A 26,326-nucleotide genomic window follows, 5' to 3' on the forward strand; every position below is an offset into this window, starting at 1 on the left:
GATAAGAACTCAATGTAAAAAAATCATAACCTTAAGTAGCTTTTGGTTTGCTTTGACACCTCTGCTCCAGAATGTACATGTCATGTCTTTGTTTACCCCATTTATTTCTTTTACTTTGGAGCTTTTGAGCTCTTGCATTGTTTCTTTTTCCTATGATTTAATTACATGTGTGTGATGTTCATGTCATGTTTTTGTGCACTGATACTGTTATAGTGGCTGTTGTTTTCATGTTCCTGTTTTTCTATCTCATTTTTCACATTAATTCAGAAACAGATTAGTAATCATAGAATGTTAGTTGCTGACTACACAAGTTTTAGTTTGAGCATCTTGTGGTATTAATTGATAAGACAAAAATACTGGAGAAGATGTGGAATTTGAGTTGCTGTCTCAAGCAGAAGGAATCACTCAGCAGAAGTGTCTGTTTTGGTCAGGTTGGTCGATATATTTCTTTTGAGCTATTTAGTAGTTTTGTTCAAAAAGACACATTTTTTTGTCAGGAGGAAGTTTGGGTTAAGGGGCAGTATCTTTAAAAAAATAAAAACTACTGTGTTTATGGTTGTGTGTGTGGATATATGTAATGATACACATATGTAGTTGTGGGCCTATGATCATTAGATGCAGATTCCAAACATCTCAGTATTTTTATCTACGTGCAGAATTTCTCATGAAGTTGATAAAGAACGTAGGAAAATTCATGAAGTATTGACAAATTTCAAAATACACTGCTTCTCAGGAGCTTTTATTTGTGAGTGATACCTGTGAAGTTTTGGGCAGAATGTGTTGGGTGTGTTTTGGGGGTTTTTTTCAATGTCTTCACTGGCATGTTTGTAAGTCACAGGGTTTCTATAAGCCAACAGAAACTGGTGGGAGCTCCTTAATGTGGGATTTCTTCAAGGAGGACCATAGTTTGTTGTAGCCAAGTTTTGGTTCTGATGACCAGACGTCAACTGTCTGGGTTAATGCTTCCTCTACTAACATGCATTTGGATGTTTCCTTGCATGGCTTAATAGAAGTATAAATGTATGGAACCAGTTTTGATCTAGAACCCAACATCAGAAAATGTCTCTTGTAGTGGAAAGGAGACACAATCAGCTCTTACTTTCTTGAGGTAAGAATACAATAAATAGAACCAAGGAGACACCTGAGTAAAATGTATTCTCACTAGTAAAAAAAAACCAACCCAAAAACGCTCTTAAAGAAATTGTTTTGCTTTATTAGCATTCCTGTTCAGCTTATTTTAGTGGTCTTAGGAGTATAAGGATTATTGGTCCTAAATGTGGTATAAATCATGAAACATTCTTAATGTTTATGAAATTATGAAGTTTTTATAGAGACTACTTTTTTTTTTTTAAACTGAATTGTAATTAAAGTCTTGGCAATGAGAGAATAGCTCATTTGAGGCATATAAGCTTTTTGCTTCTTTAAGTTTAGTAATAGTTTTCAGTGTTGGTGAATATTTAACTATTTTATTTTTTCCTATTAGTACTGACCTGCCAGTCACTTTAAATGATTGTGGATATCAAGGAGTTACTTCAGCTCAGTTATCAAAACTTTCAAGATTAATGTGGCAGTTTATAAATTCCTTGTATTCAATATATTCTCTACAAATCAGAACTGATACAATGTGCTTATTCCTGAAGTGTAAATAGCAGTCTGGGATCACAGTAGTTTAACATTTCAAGGAATACTTTAAATGCTTACTGAATATTATTTCATAAAGAATAGATGCTAGAATAAACTAGGAAACAGTGAGAGTGGAAATCAGCTGTTATAAGACTTCAGTTAGAAATTTAAGACCATATGAGTTGCAGCAATTTGTTGCTATTCAACTGGCCATTTGAAATAACTAATTTTTCTGCTCACTTCATGGTTCTGCCAGTAAACAGGCAAGTGAATATCATTAAACATACTCTTTTTTAAAAGTCATGTTTGTATCTGTTTCTTTGTTACTAGACATTTCTAGAAAATGACCTGTTCTGATGTGATGCTCAATTTTGTCTCGTGGTTTTCTCTTTAGGGACCAGAGCTTTTTAAAGTACTTTTAGAGTTTTTTTTAGTATTTAAATTTAAATATGCACATAAATGGAAGCTACATAACTTTAGATTAATTTTTGGAACTTAGTGCTCATGTAGTAAAACCTAGTGGCTGAAAAACAATGTGTTGGAAATTGGGCACCTTACAAATTAATTGGTAGCTACCTGTTGCCCCGTTGCTGTGTCTGTGACATGGCATTTCTTGTAAGCAGTGTCCTGAAAGGATGCTCAAAACTTAGGTAAATTCTAACTATGTATTAGTTTTGATTAACTATGCTCTGGATAAAGGCTTTTACAAGTATTCACTGACAGAAGAGACCATGACATTCCTAAAAGGATTTCTTACAGATCTCTTATACAGAATTCATTGCAATTAGTTTATGTCTATCATTTAATTATCATGGAAGAAAATAACTGAAACCTGGAAGAAGATAAAAAATACCTGAAGAAATTAATGTTCATGGACAGCTTGCAAGGAAGAAAAAGTGAGCATCCATTGCCACAATTGTCTTGCAGGCTTTGCAGCACTGTTTCTGTAGTACTAAATACTGGTATTTACTTTGAGAGTAAAGGGGTTAGATGTCAAGTTTTTGTTGATAAGTGATTTCGTTTCTTGAACTGAAAAGACTGTTTGCAGATGCTGAGAAATAAAAGACAAGCAAGCAAATTACAAAGCCCTGAATCTGGTTGAAGATACAAAGGATTCTGACCCCTGGGGTCCAGTTCCTTAGCATAACACAACTCCTAGTTCATGTCTGCTTTTCCATTCCCTGTACAGTGTGTACAGTAAAAGTATTTCCCCCTGGTATCAGAGCAGCTCACAGTGATGAGAATAACCTTTGCTTCCCAAATGTGGGTACAAGGTCATTCTTGTCTCTGATGAAATGACAACAGAACCTGTCAGTGTTCATGGGAACATGCATGTTCTTGTTCTTATCTACATCTTTTTTCTCCTTTTGCCTTGAGAGATTCTCTGCCTTCCATTTGAAATTTGTTACACTTCATAATTCTAAAGCCTTTCCTGTCAATTGTTTTGATGAACCTTTGTAATACCTTGGCTGTCTTTGTGTACTTTTGTCTTTTAGGTCTTATTACCTCCTTCCATCTTAGCCTTAAACCTCCTGTATGTGTCAACTCCCCAACTATGAATTTAAACTTCCAGGTTTTGAAGCCTAGTCCCTGTATATTAGTGTTCATCTTCACATCCAGCCTTGGTTGCTGTTTGCTTGATGGTCCATTCTTACACACCTTCTTGGTGAGATGGAGCCATAGCTCAACCAGGTGGTCATGTTGTGCACCTGTGTCTTGTGCTGTGACTGTGCATGACAGGGAGGCACATCCACAGAAGAGAGGTCCCTTGAACCCTCCGCAAGCAATTCTTGTTGGGGGGTTTTTGGTTTTTTTTTTTATCTGAATACATTCAAAAAGACTACTGCATGTCAACTGCTAATTTATAATCTTTCTGGGTGCTAGGCTAGCAAGAGGAGTCTGCTGCAAAACCATTTTGTCTGCACTGACACTGAAGTGTGTCACTCTAGGTTTGTTCATGATGTGGAACTCTGAGTTTGTGTGAGACAGCTGGCAGTGCTAGGTGAGATGCAGCCAAAATCATCTCTTCTTCAAAGTTCTCAAAGGCTCCAGTTGTATGGACAAAAATGGATCTTTGTGTTTCTGCAGCAAAAAAATGTTGGGGTATCCCTGGGAAAAGAGCTGGAATATTTGTCTGTTGGGCTAAAATTACTGTGCAGCACTAGCTTAGAAATATTTCTCTTTTCCTTTTCTGCTAGGAACAATTGCTTTTGTTCATGTGATTGCTTGTTCTAAGGTTGAGGTTTGTTCATAGCAATGGAAAACTCTGGCCTTAAAGTCTTCCTAGTAGCATTTAAAAAAACAAACGACAGCCAACAGGTTTTCCCAGTGCAGTTGGAGTCAGAACTTCCTAAAGCATTTGGCAGCAATAGTACATTTCATCCGGATCTCTGAAGAACATTCATCATTTTTGCTGGTTTGGAGGCTGCTTTATTTCAGCTGCTCTTATTTTTCAACTCCTGAGTCTCCTGGGTTTTTTTACATTGTGATTCGCTTCCCTTTGGGGATACTTTTGCTGTTTCACAATTCCAGTATCTGGGAAATGAGAGGAATGGGATTTAAGTTAAGTAGCTGGATGCACATAGCAGCTGAGGGGAGGAACTGTTCTGACTACTGTCTATCATTAAAGTGTAAGTGGAAGGAGTTTCTTCAGAACCCAGAGGAATCCCATCACATGTGGGGTTTGTGTTTTTTTTTTTTTTAATAGAAGCTGAGGTAAGTTCAAAATTCAAAAATTCAAAATCTGTGTATTTTCAAGGTGCACCATTGTCTGAGGATAGGTGTTTATTAGTCTGTTTCTTTTTTCCTCTTCTTTGGATTTCTTGGGAACCTCAGTAAACATTTGACTAATATAAGGAGATGAATGTGAATTGTTGTTTAAAGGATAAACCTTGATAAATTTGCTGGAGTTTTGTGCAATAAATACTATTAAGGGAAAGTAATCTTTTCGTAAACCAGGCTTATTTGCAGATAGTACTCTTAATGTGCTGTATCAATGGGATCAGTGCATCCATTATAATTTGTAAAATCAGTGTAGGCCATAACACTCAATAAATTCTCAGTGCTGTATTTCCTGGTTCTTACTTGGTTCAATTGATGTTGATTTTAATTACCTTATTTGATGTACAATTGAACAGTACTTGTTAGGTTGTTTTTTGGGGTTTTTTTTGGTGGGTTTTTTTGTTGAGTTTTTGTTTGTTTCACAAAAAAAAAAAGTGGCATTTATTTGACATTTGCCTATATGGAGCAGTGTCAACTGCAGTATTTGGGAGAAGGGGATTGCACCATGCCTGGAGAGCAGTTCAGCTTAGCAGGCAAAAGACTCAAGGAAGTTACTTGTGCTTTCTTCATTTACTTCTTCAGTCAGAGTGATGATAAAATACCATGAAGAATTATTGAGAAGACTGTACTTAGTGCTGTGCTTTGAAGTGCTAATATGGATGTTTAAAAATTTCCTGAATGTTTCAAGACATGTAAATATTTCATTGCTTTTACAACAGTATCATAACTGTTATGTAGCTCAGCTGGCTTGTGCTTGTCTTAATCTCTCTTTTCAGAGAGTGGAAGGGAAAGGATATAAAATTTTCACCTCCCTTCTTAGTGTGTTAAAAATTTCAAAGAAATCTGAAAAAAGCCCATTGCCAACTCAGATAAGTCTGTGCAAAACCAGACTTGTTCTTGATGATAAAAAATGTGGAGATTCAGTTATCTTTTGAGAATGGAAAGAATTTTTTGTTCTACTGTCCTGACAGAATTTAGGATGAAATGTGAACAAGCCTGCAAAATATAGTGTTCTTTGGTATGGTGCTGTGAAAATCCAAAGCTTTTGATCATTTTCTCATCAATCGCTGATTGATTAATCTTGTTCCCGGGAATATTTCTATATTTAATACCTATTCAGCTGATGCAACACGTTATAATATTTTGTCATATTGATTGACTGAAACTAGTACTGTTTCAGCAGTCTAAATACTGTGATGTTAAAAACTGTGTTGTCCTCCACTGATGGAGGACTGGAAGAAGACATTAGGTAATCAATATTTCCATCTAGAGGTAATCAAATTGAAGAACTTGTTTCATTTTTTTCCCTTAGATTTTGCTCCAATAATTGGTTTTTCTCAGGTTCTGAAGAAGAATAAAGCAATCTTGTCAGTTTTTTTCCTTTATTTCCTGTTTTAGATTAAGTGTTCTGGCTAGCTGATTCTAAAACTTGATTCAATGAATGTGTGAAGTTACATCTTAGCAGTGCTCAAGCTTGGAATAGTGGTGGATTATACCTAACTAGATTAGGAGAACTGGAAGATCAGGGACATGTTTAAAGTTCGCTAAGATAAATAAAAGCAGAATATTTATTTATGGAAGTAATGTGATCTTTAACATTATTTTAAAAGAAGCATGGAGAGAAAATACTTTATTGTTTGTGCAGCCCTGGCAGTATGATCTGCAGCTGATATGCAGCAGAGAAACTGGAGAGAAGGGGCAAAGTGGCTTCCTGTTTCCTTTTATACAGGTGTTCATTCGAGTATCTTAAGCCACCTGGCTGAAACAGTAGCCACAACTGGTTGCTGTTGGCCAGGAGACAATGGCAGTTGTCACTGTCAGTACCAGTATTCCAGAACTTATAAAAAGAGTTTTCAGCTGCTCAAACAGTAAAGGAGTTGTAAAGTCTGTCCTGCTGAAATGGGAAATCAAGATGGTTATTTAAGAGTGAAGTTGCAGCTTTGGTAGATTTTTCAAAGGTAAGGGTATGGAGAAAAGGATACTCTACATAAAATGACTTTTTCTTGTTTTGAGAGTGCAGCAACCACAGTGTGTCACACTTGTGGTGATCCAAGACATCTGACAGGCAAGCCCTGAATGCCACAGATGTGCACAGTTCTCTGATCCTTTAATGGACTAAAGCTCCAAGAGCAAAGTGCAAGGAGAACAGTTTTATGTCACCTCTCCTCTTCCACATTCAATAATAATGTCAAAATAGGAGTGGACTCTAAAGCACCAGGATTTGCTAGAAAATTTGTTTCTATGTATTAGAATTTTTTTTGTTGTAAACTAAAGCGGATTGGTTTTCCAGTAGATTAGAACTAAGCAAGGTACTGCTTGGTGAGGCATTTCTAAAATATTTTTGAAAGCTGTATAAATACATTTTTATCATGTATTTTTAACATGAAAAACTCAGCTTCTATACTCTTCCCATAAAACCATCTTTGACAGAAATATGTGCCTATGTATTGAATAAAAATGGAGGGGTTCTTGTAAGATTTATGACTAGTTTAAGACATCATGATGTCATTTTTCCTCTGGGCTTCAGTAACATGCAGCATTTGCTTTTACAAAGCTGAACAACTGGGAAATATAATGATACCTTTCTGTGGGGAAAAATAAAAAAAATGGTGTGGCTTTTTGGTGTCTTGTTTTTTTTTCCCTGTTCTCTTTTTTTATTATACTTCTCCCCCTCTCTCTTTCTGCACAGGGTGGGTATTCTGCTCCCTCCTTCTCTCCCTGGCAGGGCTCATTCCAGGGCATCCCTCGGACTGTTCCACCGCACCGCAGACAGAGTGAGTCTGTACCTCTCACTCATCTCCCTCACCGTGTTCCAGTAGAAGCTTCCCCTTTGCACGCACTGTTCATCTCGTAGTATCCTCCTCTCTCAGGCAGATTTCCAGGCACACACGATAGTCTGTGGCTAACCAACATGCTTCAATCCTTCAGCCAGCGTAAAGCAGCTCCAACTTATAGCTTTATAACAGTTATTAAATGCTGATAGACCTCAGCAGTTTTTCAGGCAAACCCGAGTAGGCCCTTGTTTCCGGTCTTGTCTTAACATAAAAATCTTGCTTGCTGCATTTTCCCTGTTTTCCATGGCCGTAATACACTCTCCTGTTTGTGTGTGTTCTGTTTGCTCATCCGTCTGCACGCCTGCATTTGTGGATGTATTTACGTAAATACCTTGTGGCTGTATGTAAAAATATCGGTGAGAAAGTGTCATTGTCTCTCACAAGAAGTTTTCTTAACTTTTCAGAATGGCTTCACTCAAACTAATTTTTTTTTTTTATTCCTCTCTTGGTATTTGTTGTAAAAAGGCTTTTAATACATTGAAGTGGCTGTTGCACAACTTGCATGATTTATTAACATTCCTTATGTGCTAGCTACAATGTGGGCTGATGTAAAGATGCATTTGTTCTCTTGGCTTGGATCTGCAAAACAAAAGACAATTGCTGATTTTAAAACTGTATGCTTACGTAGACATAGAGAAATGGTAAGTCTTATTTTGTGCTTTGGTATTGCATTATAAACAGATAAGTGTCTGAAGAAATATAACTACTTCATAATGCTAAAGTTATATTTTTTGAATGTACTGTAATTTGAGAATTACAGTGTTTGCCTAGCAAAGCCCAAGAGTGTATTTGGACAAGAAATAAAGGAAAAAGTAAAATTATGGAAACAAGGTAAGATTTCCAGGGCCAGTGGAGATCTGAAGAGTAAGCTGCACCTTGGAAAACAAAGCTTACATGTATTTCAGATTGCAATAATCCTTAGTTAATTCGATTACAAGAAAAAAAAATCTTATGTTTTGTAAATCGTGTTTCAAATACTCTCTTGGCATTTCTGTGACAATGTCATTTAAACAACTCATCAGGAATGCACAGTCTATTTCATGGGCTTTTCTCTGTGCAATGAGGGGTGTGCTTCATTTTCCTGTGGTGTCTGATGTGGGACTCTGTGTGTGTAAAGAGCGTAAAACCCCTAAAACTAATGATCCTCTCACCTGTTGCTGAGCGGAGGGCCAGCAGTGGCACAACCTGGCTGATTTGCTGTCCTATCAGCAGAGACTGAGTTTAAAGAGATAGTTTTAGACCTGAAGAGCATCTACATGTTATGGTTTTGGGGCTTAGTGGTTGGAGAGTCAGACCAGAGGATGGTGTCTGAGCTGCCCGGTGGGAGCCTCTGGTGTCACATCATTCACAGGGGCTTCACTGAAGGAGAAAACTTTTTGCTGATCTCTTACCCTGAGCCCCAGCCTCATTCCTCAACCAACGACAGTGGCTTCTTATTCAGTATTCCACAGCAAATTTTTATTACTAAAGCAGGTTGGATTTTTTTTAGTATACATCTTATATATTCAGTTCTATGAATTACTAGTAAAGAAAATAAAGTAGGTGAAAGTGGGCCCTTGATTAATTAATCCAAACTGTAATTAGCATATTGTTTAGGAAAATAAGTTTCCTTTAGTAGAGTGTTCATAGCTTTTTTTCATTAAGTCTTAGGTTTAATCAAAAGATAAATACTGGGAATAAAAATACAGTGTAAATTATGAGGTTTCTTGGACGTTTTTAACAACATTCTTGTGAAATCAATGATTTATCACTGTGTGAAGAGTTCTATATAGTAGAACATTACTGGGATTCTCACTAGTATCCTTCTTTCCCACTTGTTTCGGTGGTTTTAGGTTGCAGGTTTTCGAGCTGGTAAGAAATGCCAGCTGTGGGGTTTCCAGGCGAGTGGTGAGCTGGGTATCACAGCCTTAAACACTGACACTGGCAGTGTTCTTTTGCAGTAATACAGAGAAGGTGATGGGAATGTGAAGTAGTCTCAGCTTTTGTCCAGTTGTGTTTTCTGTCTGGAGAACTTGGAATTCAAGCACTTCTTTTATAATTTCTGGATCCCGAACCTAAATATCATCTGTGTCTGTGAATACTGCAGGTTTCTGATAGCTGATGAACACATAGATCACTTACAAGCACTGTAGATTATAGGGGTATAAATGGGTAAACTGTTCATATTACAGTACATAAACAACTAAATATAATTTCACTCCTGCTCTACAGGACAGGTCATATATCCCTGCTAGGTAATATTATAATACTACTGTAGGCTTATGGTTCTTCTCTATTAGCACCATTTACAATGTCAGCATATACCTGCTGCTGAACTGCCCTAGGGACTTACCATGTCACTGCACTTCAACACACTTCAGAATTGGATGTATTTTTTTCAATTTTAGTGACAATTAATTTTTAATACTTTCACATTTATTAACTTCATGTTGTTTCACTAGTCTTGGAAGCAATTCAGCACTTTTCATTTCATAACACTTTGATAATAGTACATGATTTTTGTCATTTCAGGAATAAAAACCGTATAATTTTGGTCCTGTAATTCCCATGTGTCTTGAACTAAACTCCTGGGTAATGGTCCTTTATTTGTCTCTTGGTTATAGGATATATCAAACTTTGTTCAATAGAATTAAAAACTTTTCCATTTGTATTCTGGAGCTTTAATGATGCAGCTCTAGAAACACAACACTTAGAGTACACATTGGTAAGGAACCAGTCATGAGCTCATGTTGTAATGCAAGAATATTGTACCAGTTTCTCCAGGCCCCTTGTCCCAAGTGCTTCTCCACACAGAAATGCTGATGAAAACGGTTCTGTTACTCAAGCACTGCAGTTGTTCACATCTCTGCTTACTGTGCACTTCATGAAAAAAGCATTTAGACTTTTTGTGTGTAAGCATTACAAATAAAGGTAATCTAAGCAATTCTAGCAGGTGACACATAGCTTGTTGTCACCAGAAAGAAAGCTACTGTATGCATGGTGACTAGAAATCAGGTCCAGGCTGTGCTTTTTCATGCATTTTCTTTTAAAAAAGGTTTCTCAACACTGAAATGTTTCCAAACCTTTACTAACCAATTCAGGTTCTTTGTAGGGTGTACAAAGTGTTTGTGTTAGCAGAACAAAGCTGCTTCAGAGCATTAGCAAGGAAGTTACATGACTCATGTTAAGAAAGTGACATATTATTAAAATGTCCTGAAATCATTACATTACTGTCTTTTATATGTAATTACTTTTGCTCCAAGAGTTAAGTGTTCACCTTTATGAAGAAATGTCTTTTAGGTAAAACTCCCTTCTGCCAAATTAGGTATTTGTAGATTCAACTGCAAGAGAAATGTCTCTTGTACCTAATGAAGTATGTTTGCAAACAAAACTTAATTTTGCATATGGTTGTATTTGTCTGCCTGTTGCAAATGTGTCTGTAATTATGGATGAAATACTTGCCTTGATGGAGTTATATATTACTTGGAGTAATTTTTCTTTGTGAAAGTCTTTCTAAGTTGGGATTTCTCTACAGACTACGCAGAAAAAAAATATGCTTTGACATAATACTGATTATTTTACTACTCTCATGCTGTGATGAGTGGTGATTTAAAAAAAAATTAGGGTTGTTTTGTATCATTCTTTGAAGCTGTACTCCTTACTGCAGAATCCTATTTTACAGTGTTGAACTACACATATAATATAGCTACATAAAAGAGAGAGGAAAAAAAAATTGAAAATTAAGGTATTGGCAAATGCTACAGATTTAAGGTGTGAAATCTTGATGTTTTCCAGAGGTAGAAAATGAGAGCTTTCCAATGCACCCTACAGTAGGGCTGTGTCTGCACAGGCCTTTGTTTGAAATGACAGCTTATCCTGTGCCAAAGCAGTGAGATGAGGGATGTCAGAACTGATGAGGAAATGAAAAAATTATGTAGCACTGTTTGTGTCCCTTCTGCCCTGCCCCTCTCCAAAAAGAAACCATGGGAGCTGGGAGTCTCTTCCAACTTGTGAGTTGGTAGAAAGAGGAGTTATTGACAGTATGGGCAACATGATCCAAGGATGTAATGCAGTGTTTTTATGACATTGTTTTTCATTGTTAGATATCTAACATGTATGTGCATGGATGCAAATATTTCTGATGTGTAAGGATACACACAAGTTCTAGTTACAGTATTTGGAGTGTAAGAGATTAACTGTGTTAAAGAACTTGAAGTTATAAGAGCAAAGATATTCCATGCAGGTCTTGCTATAAGTATTATTTGTACTGCATTACTTAAACACTATTGCTACCTTTGTTTCTTGAAGGAGGATTAAAAACCGAGGGGGGACCTGGTAATTGCAATTGAAATGGTGAAAAGTTGCAGTTCTGTCATGGCAATTGCTCATTGTTTTGTCTTGGTCCTCTGACATCATTGTCCTTGTCTTTTTCTTGTCTCTGCTTTCCCATTATGCCATTGGCAAGGAGTTGAGAAGTTAGTCCATTACTTCTGTGATAAAGCGTGGTACAGTACAACTTTAGATTTATTCCCATCTCCTCCCCACGCGTTTTCACTGTTGGGTTTTTCCTTTGCCCTGTGCATGATGCATGTCTGTGAGAGATGTGCATGCAGTTCTCGGATTTTTCATTGCATCACTTCCCTTGTTCCTCATGATACTGCAGGGAGAAAATGCCTTTATTTCATTCTACAGAGGTATTGCACAGGGAACTGAGTTGCAGATCGAGAGAAGCAAAGCAAAACTGAAGGGAATTTTCAAGTATTGATATTAAATGAATACCACTGTCATGACCACGTTGATTTAACTTCTTTTTCAGTGCAATACCTGTTTCAGTTTTCCAACACAAAGCTAATACAGTCTCAGTAGTTTGATAACTGAGCAGTAATGGTAATCTTCATCATGGATGTAATTTTTCTCTGGATGGTGTAACAGCCAGTTTTACTTTATAGAAATAATAGAAAAATCTCTTAAGCTACCGAGGTAGGGACTGTAATTGAGTAATTTTGATTAGTGTGTCAATATTTGCAAGGCTTTGAAGCTCTTGCCAGTACAGAAAAATCTGTTTCTTTGTGCAGAAAGGAGCATGTGCAAAAAGCATTTTGTCTAATCCTAGAATATGCTGACTTGGAAAGGACCCACGAGGATCAACCCTTAGCCCTGCACAGGACCATCCTCAAGAGTCACACCCTGTGCCTGAGAGTGCCATCCAAATGCTTCTTGAACTCTGTCAGCCTTGGGGCTGTGACCACTGCCCTGGGGAGCCTGTTCCAGTAATGTACTTTCAGGCTGGGGAAAACTCATTTTCTTCAGTTCAATTGTACTTGAAATGTTTAAGTCCAAATTTGCATAGTAGGAGCATCCCAGAGGAATGCAGGTGTTTGTCCACCTGCATTTTTCTTTGTGGGACACAAAAAGAAGTCAGGTTAGCATGGCAGTCGTGGGGTCTGTCCCACCCCAAAAATATTGCCAGAAGTGCACTCGAAGCAATGCAGATGGCAACCTTTTTTTAAGACTTCCATGAAATAAAATACTATACCTGGAAGGTAGAATGCTTCTTTATCTTTTCTCCTCCTTCTTGTGATGGAATTCATCAAGTACTAATCCTTCAACTGACTTGGTTTGTTTGTTGTTTTTGGTTTTTTTACTAGAAACATAATTTCTAAGACTTCCTTAGTAAAAGGAAAACTTGTGTATAAGGCAAAGCTGTGAGCTGTGGGTGACAGTAGTGCAGTTGTCAGTGTGAGATACCTCATGAACTGTTACTTGCATACTGTGCAAGTGGCATGTTGCTGCTTTCAGTGTCATCTTGAATGTTAATGTATGTAGCAATTTGAAAAGATTAAAATCTCTAATGATAATTGGACAGAGCTAGAGTAGAAATACAAAATTAAAAAACAGTGTTTCTAAAACAACTTCACAAAGATGATAGCAGAGCTTTAGTGTCATAATTCAGAGCATGTAGCTGTTTTCTACCTTTGGATTGCTAACTTTCTGCATATTAAGCTGCTTAGACTTTTTTAGGTTATGAAGGATAACGAGTAAAACACGTATTTGGCTGTTTTTATATGTAAAACGCAAAGTTACCCAGAGGGAAAAGCTCAAATACTACTTAGTCTTTGTCAAAAGAACTCGAAATAGCATTACTGAAAGCTTGCTGCTTTGTTCTATTTCAGATGTGTTTGTGTTTAACTCAACTTGCCATACAAGTTTAGTTTCTTCTGTAACTTACACATTCTTTCATTTTGTTGATCAGTATAACTAGGATTATTTGATACAAAATTAGGATTCGTAATGCTCAGATTAGATATTTGTCTGTGTTTTTGAAGACTGGCATTTAGAAACCCTTTCTAGGTGAGGGGAAAAGGGTTTCTGACAATTATATTTCCATATTTGACACTTATATGTTTGTTATAAGTATTTTAATTTTTTACTTCAAGTAGGATTAGAAAATTTGATTTATTTGTTGAAGTATTTGTATGGGAATCAGGTATATATTCCTTTGGTTTCTGCGCTCATTATTAGCAGTTTTGTTTTTACAGATGAGATCTCAAATCCGTAAATAATTTTGGCTAACATCTGCCTGTTAGCTCCTAGGCTGGAAGCATAATAACTCCTGTAACCCATTACATAAACACTGGAAAATGACAAAAATATCTGGAGGATTAATTTTATTTAAGCTGTAACTCAATATATTGAATATTCCTTGTGCTTAGTACTTCCTTCATTTAGGATCATGTATGGTTAAGAAGGATTCATAAAGCTAAGCTAGTTTTGGGTCATGTAAGGAATGATGTTTTGATACTCATCTGACACCATTTTGGAGGCTGCTTTGCTTTATTATTTTTTTTTAAATCTTCTTCATGTTTCCAAAACAATTGTGTTCAGACAGTCCAGGATGTTTGCACTTATGTGCCTGTCACTGGTTCAGCTTAGATTTTGCCTTTGCTTACAGGTAGAACCAGTATATTCTAAAGGGAAAAACTTTAAATAAAAAGTAGATTGAGAAACCTTTATTTTTCTCACATTACTATTAAACTTTTTGATGAGGAATTTTGAGGATTCAGTTGTCAGTAATCCTACCAGGGAAAAGATGAAAAGTTTAAAGAACCCTGAGACATATTATGACCCTAGAAATGTAACAGGAGTCTGGCATGCACAGCTATCTTTGCATTCCTCCTGCTGATTCTAAGAAGAACTGAAAGGACCAGACAAATAATTGGTTTTCTCATTTGGAAATTGTGAACAATTCAGGAAAGTGACTGAAGTGATGCTGTTAGTCAAATCTCTCAAACACAAACATTGCTTCTTTTTTGTTGGCTGTATTTCTCTAGTAAACAAGCAGAATATGCCTGTTTGCTGTGTACATGCAATCTGTCAATTGCTAAGAATTCAAGTAGTTGAGTGATAACAATTTGTAGTAATTCTGTTCCTCTCCTTTTAAAGAAAATGAGAAAATCATCCAAATCTGCTTAAACTGTAGTTTAAGTTTTAATAGGTTTTTGGTTTTGCCATGAATTGCAGAAGTTTTAATAATGCTTCTAAGATCTGTATCCAAGTTTGAGGTCTAGGATGTGGCTGTGAAGTTAGTGCACACATTAATCTTTTAAGTCTTTTTACAGGGAAGAGCAAAGAGAATAGAAATGACCCAGAAGAGGTACCGGCAGTTCTCTTGTCTGATGCGTGTCTGATCAGATTGTATCTTCTGATCAAATGTAAAAACTTTTCATTCAGTTATCTTTATCCCTTGGTTATCAGTGTAGTAGTATGTGATCTCTAGTTTCACATGTACTCTGTTCCTTTATCAGCCCATTTGAAATCAATTCAAGATAAAACAGTTCCCTAAGCCTAGTCAGTAGCCTGATTACCACACAGTTGCATCAAATTTTCTGGCCTCACTAAGGCAAGAAAAATGCCCTATAAATTCATGTGGTCCATTAAACACCTTTCCTGCCTGTGCAGTAAAAGGGTTGGGATAGTTAACTTCAGTGTGCCCCGAATAAAAATTAAAAGATGGATGCAGCCTGATAGCCGTGGTGTTGGTTTGAGCACTCCAGTGAGAATTGATCGGCACCAGCGGTCTGTCCTGCAGATTTAGGTGAAACCATCAACCATGCCTTTTCATGTTTCCTTTTTAAGCTTATTGGTTTCTTTTTTTGTCTTTTATGTTGTTGTTTATTTCAGTGCTGATATATTTTTTTTCCCCTTAAGTTACAAGTCCCATTTGTATGCGTCCCATGAACCATCCTGTTTTGCCGAAGTCAAAGTTTTGATTTAAAAAAACCAAATGTACAGCCCTTATCAAACATCCAGCCAGCGCACGTTGGATTCAGAATGTTATCTGGTGTCTTCTTGGTCTAATATATTCTTGTATTATTTTCTCTTGAACAGCCTCAAGTACTACAGCCTTCCAGCAGCCTTCCCAGTTCCACAGACCTCGCCCAGGGAAAACTAGTAAAAATGCCACATATCGAGGCCCACAGTGAATATCCTACACATGATCTGCATGAAAGTAGCAATCATCAGAATCCAAATGCTGCAAATGTCTCTCTCCTAGATAGCCTGAATGATGTAAACTCTTTAACAAGCCTACAGTTAAACATAAAAGATGAAAGTGCATCATATTTGGACAATTTGAAAAACAAAAACACTGAAAACCCTGGAGAGGTGATGAGTAATAAAGAAAGTACATTGCCATCTCGTTCCCGTTTTCAGACCTCTACACGAGCTGATGCCAGAGAGGTGCAGACTGAACTACCTGTGAAAGGTCAGCCCTCGTTCACAAACCAGGCTTCTCGGCCAAAGACTTTAAGAATCGCAAAGCCCCCAAATGCTTTAGTGCCTCCTACAATGGCCGTTCTCATACGATCTGCAAATCATTCCGCTGCTTCCAAGGAACGTGAGCTTCTACCACTAAGTAGTTCAACTCAGCTACAGCCAACATCTGGTCAGGATAACCTAAAGGGTAAACAGAGTCAGAAGGTGTCTAAACTTCGCCCACCAACTATGTCCTTTGTTAGAGCTAAGCAAGTGAGCGGTCAGAAATCCACACCACTATCTCCGGAGCCTCAGAACACCTCTTTGAAGTCTAACATCCCAAAGCCACTGGTACAGAGAAAGGAAAACGTGCAAACACACCCCACCAGTTTGCATTCTGGGGACAGCGTGCCCTCCAGCCGGCATTCCCGCCTCCCCAAACCAAAGACGCACTGAGGACGTACCCACATCTCACCCAACGACGCCACACAACAAACCACTTCCTGTGTCGCGACTGCCTTCGAGCCTGCTGGACCCACAGCCTGCAAATCCCGAGTCCACGTTCAAAACAGCAGCTTCTTTTGAGGGTTTGCACGCTCCACCCTGCGACGCTCTGAGGCTGATGTTGTGAGCTGTGCAGTTTCTCTTGAGAGTGTTCTATCTTCTCGTAAGTCTGTAATAAAGATTGTATTGCGGTCTTAGTAATTAAGCAAATGCTGAAGTCTGTGGTGACCACAAATGCCAGAATGCTGCACTACCTATTTCAGGATGGCAGAAGTTATTTCTTACCTCTGTTTCTTTGAGTTATTAGACAATGAAATTGCTGTTCTGTTTAACTTCTTGGTTCTGAGTACTCGTTAGGTCAGAGTGGTGGAAAGTTAGACTTACTAGCAGATGTTTTATTGGCCATAATTCTGACTCTGTATTCCAGAGGCCTATGCAAAAATCCTTGTATTTATCATTATCTCAAGACTGACATATTTAATGTTATTTAATCTGATGGGTTGGGTGGGTTGTGTTGTTTTCGTTTTGCTGTAATCTGAAGTTGCTCTGTTCTTTATTTATCCCATTTTCACTGTTCACTGACATTAAGCAGATTTCACAGGGTGAAACAAGTCTTCTCGCTTAAACATCATCATTTGTTAAAAGATTGTGGTATGTTTTTATTGTGTTGAATGGACACATTACCGGGTAGATTCTTAAAACGCAGTGCAAAGGATACTTGTGCAAAACCTTCCAATGCAGGCTCTTATGAATTGATAAGTAGGGAGCCTCTGGGAATATGGGGTCCATAACACCTATGTTGAGGTTGCACAACATGCATTTTAATTAATATTTTAAACTTTTATTGTATTACTTGTATTTATTGAGTTCTGTTTAATATCGAAAGGCTCTGAAGTACCTGACTTGAAATTTTGCACAAACTTTGCCATATGTGTAAGAATTTGAAACTATTTTACAGAATAAAACTTGTATTAAAAATGCAACTATTTTTAAGAAAGGAAAAAAAATTAATTAACCCCACTTATTTGCTTTGAGCAATCCTATTATGTCCTAATCCAGAGCTGGTACTCTTAAGAGTTTTTCAGAGATGTGTATTTTGGTTTTGGGTTTTTGTAATTTTTTTTTTTTTTTTTTTGTAATTTCTGAAGAAGTGCATGATAACTGGGAAGGAGCTTTTTGGGGAAATAAAGCAAAAAAAAAAATAATTTTGTGCCCTTTAGGAGAAGTATTTTTTCTGAAAGTAGTCTGGAAATATATGCCCATCATGGTGCACTATGGGACCATGACATGTCATGGGAGTTAAATATATACATATCCAGTGAAGCTTTCTAGAAATTTGATGTTATGTCCCATCTACAATTCTTCCCTTCTTTCCTATGACTCTCTTTGATGTTACTGGTTGGGTGGGGGGTTTTTTTTCTGTCCTTTAACCAGGGGTATCCTGATGGAAACCTCAGTTCGGTGAAGGAAAAAAACACTCATCTGAGTTTTCAATGCATAGTTAATATTCAAGAAAGTTTTTGAATTTGTCACACTAATTTTTTTTTAACTGACAATGAAGTGGAAAAATTAAAAGGCTGGGGGGAAAATGGGTAGGGGGGAAGTTCCATTTCAGAACTACTTATATCAATCTGAAATAAGGGAGCTGCAGGACCTTCTGGGAACTGTGACAAAGACAATGTAAGCAAGACATAAGGAGCGTAATGTTAATTGTTACAGTTGGTATAGGATCAAAATAACTACAGTTTGAGATTGCAGTAACAATTATTCTCCTGGAATAATTTATTTCCTTGAAAAGCATTGAACTGGATGTCCTTTAGTGTAAGTATTTACTTCCAATAAGAAAATAAAACTGACTTATATTCCCCAAAACTAGCTCCTGGCAGCTAACTGTGTTTCTCAGGAGTTTAAAGACTGCTGAGGGAATGATCAGATTCCTGGTTTGTTTTCTGGTCCATGTAGATTTCTACGGATGGAAGGTGTTTTTTTTAAGTTTACTTTTCTTGAAGACAACCTGATTTTACTGTTACATGTATATGATTTTGTGTAAAAATATGATTTTCATTTAATGGTATTGACAGAGATATTTCATCCTGAATTCTTTTGCATCTTATTCTGGAGGTATCGCCAGCTTGATCTAGTGATGTTAAAATTTTTATGTTTACATTAAAAGTATAGATATCTTATCTATCTGCACCTTTACTGAAAATTAAGGAGAGTGTGATCAAAGCAAATTAAGCAAAGAAAATTGAGATGATCAAGGTTTTCATAAAAAAGAGAGTTCCTAATTTTTCTTTCCAGAAGAAAAAGGTTATATTTATACAAGGGTGGGGGTGTCTATGTTAAAGGAACATAAGTAGATTATAGTGGGTTTTTTATAGCGTTTCCCCATTTTGTTCTGACAGATTAGTGAGATGATGAGCTGGAGACAGCAGGATTTGCTCATGGATGAGACAGATGCTAGCCTGACTTGTATTTGTGTTCATCTGCTAACCTCGCATCCCTCTAAGGACAACTCCATGTTTTGGCTCTTCAGACTTTCCCAGGGAAGGCTCTGTTGCATGTATAGTAAGTCCAGAGTATGAGCAAAGCCTGTCAGGAGATGGGCAGCTGGAAGAGTAGTGGTGAAGTGAAGTTTGGAGCTTCACTTGGGTTTGGGGGGTGATGGGTGAGACGGTGCTGAGTAGAGCTTCTCAGACGGGATTAAGTGTTTTCAGGTAACGTATCTACCTTATGGAAGGTGCAGATATATCATCAGTACTGGTGCAGTTATCCAAAAGGCATGAATTTAAGTGTTTGATATCTTCAGGGGTTTTTTTTTTAGGTTTATGAAACTGATGTATTGCCATTTTTCTTTGTTTTTGATTTCTCATTCTTTTGTGCAATATTCACAAAAGTATTAAACTACTGTTCAGTATGTGTGTACAGAGGCAATTACGCGTTTTAACAAGTGAATAAACACAAAAGAAAAGAACAGAATTGCACTTTAAATGAGCTTTATTGCTTGGAGTTGTGCCTAAAATAATCTAGATGCCTCCTGCTGTGTGTGGCTTTTGTTTGAAACCAATTTCCCCGGTAGTGTTGCTGTTTCCAAGGTATTTTCACATCACTTTCACAGAATCGATACGCACTCTAGCATGTTAAAAAATATTCATATAGTGTACTGAGTTTTTGTTGTGCAATGACTTTAATTTAACCGTGGAATTTTAACACTGAAGATGCAGCCAGATTATTATTACCTTCCCCTTCCCTGAAGCCAGCACTTCCTACTGCCAATCAAAGCCCATGGCTAAAATTCCCCAGGACTAGCATAGCTCTGAAAGAATAACGGCCCCAGCCCATGTTTTTGTTTGAGAAAAGAAGTGCAATATTATCTCAGACTTTCTCTAAATAGTCACAAAGGCCCTGAAAATCCAAAACAACTCTGAATTTAGATACAGTTCCAAAAAAAGTGTGTTCCTCAACTTTACATCTTGTAGCAGTGAGACTGCACATAGCAAGTAGACTGCATCATTGCTCAGTAAACTTCATTTCATCCTTGATCTAAATGCCAATTTGTTGTAATGATGCTGGAAAGCTGAGTACCATTTGCGTGATTTCCTTTGTCTGCATGTCACAACCATATGCACATTCTAAAGTGTCATACTTGGGTAGGTTGCATGTTGGGGGGGAAGTGTTTCTGGTTTTGCACAGCACATAATCCTCTTAATATGGACGTTTTCTTGCTGTACAAATGGAAATCAGTTCTTGAATTGGGCTTCGTAGCTATTCCTTATCTCGTTACAGAGGCTTTTTCTGAGCAGAGTGGATTTAATACATGATCCTGATGGTAGGTCTCAGTGTAGTCATCTTACAACGATGCTATCAAGGAAAATCAGTCACTGTTGTGGTGAAGCTGCTCACTGCCTACTTAATTGTAAAAGCACCACCGTAAAACGAATATAATTCCAGTGTAACCAAATCTTAAATTCAATAATAGCTAAAACAAGAGGTACTCTTACTATCTGCTTTGTTTTTGGTTTTTTAACCCAGGCCAGAGTAAATACTGTATATTGGAATTTGCTTGTAAAGTTGATTTGAAAACCTGTATGTAAAAATTCTTTCCTCAATGTTGCTCTAGTGAATAAAAATAAAAGTCATAATTCTAATAAGTATCTCTTTCTCCTGACTCTTCACTTGTGTGTTATTTTAAGTCATTGCTCAGAATGTAGACAGAAAATTTGGGGAGAGAAGGAGATTATGCTTGTGCTTACCGTGTTTTCATGGAATTGTCTTTCTCCCACAGACTTTGTGGGTTTTAGCATGAGACTTTATTTATTAAAGACAAAAGAAAAGGAGAAAAAAAAAGACTAAACATTTTTAATGTGTTGATTCCAGATGAGCATGGACTGATGTGGCTAGTTCTTAAAGTATGTCATGTCACCTGTAGTGCACAGTTGAGAAGAGTATTTAATAGTTTTTTAATGTAATTAACTAGCTAAAGTCATTATTATAAGAGGTTACTTTGAGAATGTTATTTCCCCACACAAGTCCAAATCAGTACAATTTATGCATACATGTAAGCTCCTAATTGTCTGTCAGTATTCTGCCCATGGTTTGAATGGTTTACTCTTCTTGAGATGAAAGGAAATCTGCTCTGTTAATTAATCAGGCAAGTTTCAGTGGATGGAAGCTCAAGTTTTGAAATTACAATCAAAATTTGGGAGTTCGTAAAGGGAGGATAATCCTGTAGTTTGAAGTAAGAATATTTTAAATATGATGCAGGCAGACACTTGTAATCCTTAACCTGAGGTTTTATTTTGAGCTTTAAGATGACTTTTGAAAATTTTCGTGGGTTTTGGGAGTGGGGAGAACTCCTGCATAGGTTTTCCAAGCCCAAACACACTTTAGGTACCTTCCTCAAGGCCCCAAAAGGTAGGTAGATACTTTAGATCCTCCTGCCTTGTTCTGCTGGGTAAGTGTGCTCTTTGTTACTTGGTGGACAAGACTGTGTTACAGTGATATCTAATCCTGTCAGTGTGATCATCAGCTCTTAAACAGCTGGTGCAATGACTATGTAAGTAATGTCCCTAAAAGCTGTGATTGACAGCTTCCCTGTCTTCCCTGCACACTCTCATCCAGAGGGAAAGGCTTCCTGGCAGCAGTGAGCAATCTTCTGCTGACAGGACTGAGAGGAGTGGTCTCCTGACCCTGGAGCAGACCTGCATTATTGCCACTGGGCAGACTGTTAGATGTGAGGAGAAGGTGATAGAGGGTGAGAAATTTCAGACGTTTCCCTTCTTTTGCAAGCCAGAATCCCCACCCTCGGCACCTTTCCTTCTATAGAAGTGTTTTGGGGTTTTACGAGCAGAATTGAAGGCAACTGAACCACAAGACAAGTTAATATTGAAGCACAAGTAGCATCAACCAGATTTATGCAGTTCTGCTTTCTCTGGGTTATGGATATTAGCTGCTGTTTCAAGCAAGAATTGGCTTTTAGCAGAGGGCACTAAACATAAATGGTACATCTCTAAAAATGAGTTACTCAAGTATTTAGTGCTGATCACTCAATCTGAAAGCTCAAAGGGTGGGTTTTTGTTAGGATTTCTAGTTGTTTTCTCTGAAACCACAGGCAGTAAGAGCCCTCTGGTCTAGTACAATACATGCTTACTCCAAGTCCTCACTGAATACAGTAAGATGCTGAAGGCAGAAGTAATTGACCAGAAACTCTGTTTTAAGAATGATTTTGAATTTGGTTATGCCAAAGCAGAGCACAATCTGAAAACTTCTAAGCTGTTTAAAATACTTCCACCATCACAGCCTCTGAGAATCCCTTCAATTACTGAGAGCATTTAATGACAGAGGTAGGCTTTTAAAGCCCATTACAGTGCAAAGCCCCTGAAATAGCTCAAGATGGCAGGCATTCAAAAACAGTTGTGGACGTGGGACACTCCAACAGTTACTTTATGTGTTCTTATAATTTTTTTCCAGAAAATTCCATAGAAATGTGGCAATTTGCGAGAAACGTTTAGATTTCAGTGGAGCTTCGCATTCTGACGGAATGTGGTTCTCAACACCTCTCCAGTCAAAACAATTACTTATATTTTATTCTGAAGAGACCTGCTAACATTGTTGTCTTGGGTGCTACAGTTAGAGAGAGGCATCCTTCAAAATAAGCCTGTCCAAATTTCTCTCATCTCCCTGTATTCATCAGTGTAGAACACCTTTTGTGTATACAGTGATCAGCCTAGGAATGGTAAATACCACTAATTCAGCTATGTCACAAATGTATGTATATAAAATCTATGAGCCTTTAAAGGCTTGGACCATCTGGTTTGATAGATTTCAATGCTCAATAATATAAAAGTCCAACTCTTATTCCCACAATTCTTTACTCCATTTTAATTGCTACTCAGTATGACAAACTGCAGTAATTATCCCATGCTACCTGTAATCTCTCTGCCTGAGTTTCCTCATGTATAAAATGAGTATAATACCAGTGTTAGCAAAGTCAAGACTTGCAAGATCCTATGCTGACAGCATGAAAACAATTCCCTGGGGAAATGAATCCTCCCTTATTTTCTTGAACATTATATTAATCTTCCTGCATTTGCCTGTTGAGTCTTTAAATAAAATGTTGTAAGTAATCCCTTGCATGCAACTTTTGTGGACCTCGCTGAGGCTATTTTATTACTACAAGATCCAGTGAATTTCCACCTTAAAAGGGTTCCACAGCAGTTATTTGCAGGAATTCATTAAGTGTAAATGAGAGGGAATGGTTTCTTTATGTGAGTTACGTGCAGCACAGTGGACAAGTTCTCTGAAGCCCTGTAAAGAATTTCTCATGGAAATCTGTATCCCAAACAGTACACTGGCAGTCTTGTGGGGTGATGGGAACCTGTGTCCCCATCTTCTGGGAGAATCCTTAAGATCTACTTCACATTTATGCAGAGGTGTACATTACCTTTATACAAACAAATTGGATTTGTGGGATACTTCTTTTAATTCCCCTCACCTTTGACCAGGTGATTCCGTGTCACTCAGACTGCTCAGGCAACTCTGAGCTCAGTCCTGGTTTATAATTCTCCCAAGTTCTGCTCTGCAATTTCTGTGGGCTGTTGCTGTGTTGTTTTCCTGTACCAGAGTGCAGAGTGAGATGGTTTATATCATACAGGGGTAGGGAAGCAGTTATTGCTTCAAGACACACAGCAGAAGGTTGTCAGGCTGAGCTGATCTGCCAGGATCTGAACTTATGTTTCTAGAAAGTCTGATGTTCAAACCATATGCTTATAAGCTGTTGCAGGTTTGGCATTACCATGCAGGGAAGCCTAATGATACACAAGCTCTCTGCTAATAATTCTCCTGTGCTTTTTATGCTGGCATTCAATTTCTGACTTCAAAAGAATTAGTTAAGGTCTCTGTGTGTGCATTATATTAACAGCTGTTGAAAGCTCTCTGTGTGGCATTTCTGGGATATTCAGGGCACTGAAAAAATACTGTGTATTTGTAGTTTGTATTTATGCATGAAAAATGTGTACTTCCTTTAAAATGTGTTTCTAATAACACTTTTTCTGAGCTGCTTTGAGGGTGTTAATTTTCTCAAGGTATTATCTTTGAAAGTTATTATTCTGTTATGTAACATTGTTTGATTTCATACAAATTTATTTCTTTTAAAGGAGAAAAAGGGTGATGGAGGTAATTTTCAGTGCTGTATTACATTTCTTACATTGCTGACACAGAACACTACATCACCTGTGTTTTGTGTGCTTTCTTCAGTCATATCCTGGAATGTGCTAGAGTGGGAACTAAGAAATTTGAGGAGGGGTGTTAGAAATACACTAATGGCCGCAGGATAAATGTTACAGAGGGGCTTTTCAGCTGTTACTGTAAGTTGGAGCTTTGTGCTAAGTGCTCTAAGCTGAGTACCACTTGCTCAGGCCTCAGCAAACATGTTTTAGTCACTGTCTGTAGGGTAAATAACGAAGTCTAATAGTGTGCAATCTCCCGGTAAAGCACCTGGAACTCTACTGACAGAAAAAGACAGGAATGAAGTTTATTAATGTAAGTGCATTTAATTGTAAGTGCATAGCAGGCGGGTGGATAAGAACGAGCCAGATGACATGCTTTGTCTGGGAAAAATCCCATGGAGAAGCACTTCGATCTACTCCCTTTCGCTCTTCAGGTGAGATTAAAAGCGCGGTCGCGTTTCCATCGGTTTGGATAGCGAAAACTTGCGCTGTCGCCCTTCCTCGGCCGGTTTCGGTGCAGGCTGCTGTGACAGCAGAGGGCAGTGCAAGACAAGCAGCCGGACACGGCGCTCCCAGCCAGCCCCGTTCCCTGCCTGCCGAGCACCTTCCCAGCCATAGGTGGGGCTGTGACTTTTTGCCTGGCGCAGACCATCTATCTCCTCGCTCCCTGCTCCGACGGGCCAGCCCCAAATTAAACAGCACTGATTTATTTTCGGTGGGCAGGAGCAACGTTTCAGTGGAAAGAAGCAGTGATCTGTTAGGAGCTGGAGGAGGTAAAACACGCATTGATAACCTCAGCTGAAGAATCTGTGTAATTTGAACTGGAATAAATTAGTTGTTTTCCCTGCTCGGTCTCTGTGACAGGCTTGTCTTGTTCCAGCCAACTCTATTTATCATTCAAGCTCACTGATTGCTCAGGTTGGAAATCCACAAGGGATGTGGGAGATAAAGACTAAATGTGCAAATATGTTGGCAACTCCAAGCCCTTGCAGAAATCTTTGAACCACTCTTTCAGTGCACATACCCTGCAGAGAAAATCCTTCCTGCCTGGGAAGAGGTGGTCTTTTCACTATCTTGACACAATTTGTTTTCCTGGTGGTCACTTTCAGAAAATAACTCAGGGAGAACCTGTGTGTATTTACTTTCCCTTTTAATTGTATGTAAACTTCACTATACATGACACAGATGAAATAATCACAAATCAGTATCGCTAATGGGTCCTGTTTTCAGTGTGCTTTAAATGAGCCTGATTTCTTGAGCATATTTCTGTTACATCTTTAAAAAAAAAAAAAATTAAGATACAGTAGGTAACACTTCCTCCTCAGACCTTCAGCAACGGAAGCCATCACTTGTGTTGCCTACCTATACTGCTGCATTTCATTTCCCAGTGGTGTTGGGTGCCTGTTGATCTGTTAGGATTTGTTAGGATTTGCGGTTTGGTGTGCAGGGGTCACAACAGTGAGTTGCACTGAGCCTTCTGTTCTGCAGAGGAGGAGGTTTCTACATACGAGCACGTTTGAGAACTTGGTTTGAGTTGCTTACCACTGAGGATGCACTGAAATCCGGTAAGAATATTTAACATGGAACAAACTCGGGATCAAAACTTAATTATTTGGATTTTATTCATATTAAGCCCAAGGCCTGTTGTGATCATATTAATTTAAAGATAACATTTCTGTCAGTAGAGTGAGTATGAACTAAGGTTAGAAGAACATATGAATTACACGTTGCTGCCCTGAATTAGGATAGATATAAGCAAGCAATTTTTCAGGGAATTAAATTAGTGTTGTATTAGACCTGGGGCTTTACACTGGGACTTGCTTGTTAGTTTGACTTGGAGCTCTGGGAAACCTTGGACTCAACCATTTTTTTTGTAGCAGTTCTATTCCAATATACAACAAAAAGATTCTTAATAACTCCTAAAATGCAACTGTGAAAATATCCCTTTAAAGTAAATGAAGTCCATGTTAGCCTGTCCCCACATTCTCATACAACTTTACCCATATAGTGCTTATTTAGAAAATTTTTCCTGGCTTCTGTTCTCTGATGGTGTTCTTATTTGAACCGATAGCAAACAAATCACTCTCAAATGACAATTTATGTGAATTTTAACAGTGAGCAACC

The 26,326-nt window shown here is 37.9% G+C and overlaps 1 protein-coding gene across 9 annotated transcripts in view; it reads left to right on the forward strand.

Moving 5' to 3' along the window:
• CCSER2 (coiled-coil serine rich protein 2) overlaps positions 1 to 20,629 on the forward strand; it is a 65,979-nt gene extending 45,350 nt beyond the window's left edge. For 3 of the 9 annotated variants that reach the window (XM_064662432.1, XM_064662434.1, XM_064662433.1), the window contains one exon: positions 15,606 to 20,629. In XM_064662432.1, the coding sequence (XP_064518502.1) occupies positions 15,606 to 16,427 (822 nt within the window). In that variant the 3' untranslated portion in view covers positions 16,428 to 20,629. Of the gene's footprint in view, positions 1 to 7,093; positions 7,179 to 11,682; positions 11,723 to 15,605 lie in introns of all 9 variants that reach the window. The other 6 variants (XM_064662436.1, XM_064662440.1, XM_064662435.1 and 3 more) reach the window with 5 other exon arrangements.
• The last annotated feature ends 5,697 nt before the right edge of the window (positions 20,630 to 26,326 follow it).

The sequence above is a fragment of the Pseudopipra pipra genome, chromosome 8 (assembly GCF_036250125.1).
Source record: "Pseudopipra pipra isolate bDixPip1 chromosome 8, bDixPip1.hap1, whole genome shotgun sequence".
Lineage (NCBI taxonomy): Eukaryota > Metazoa > Chordata > Aves > Passeriformes > Pipridae > Pseudopipra > Pseudopipra pipra.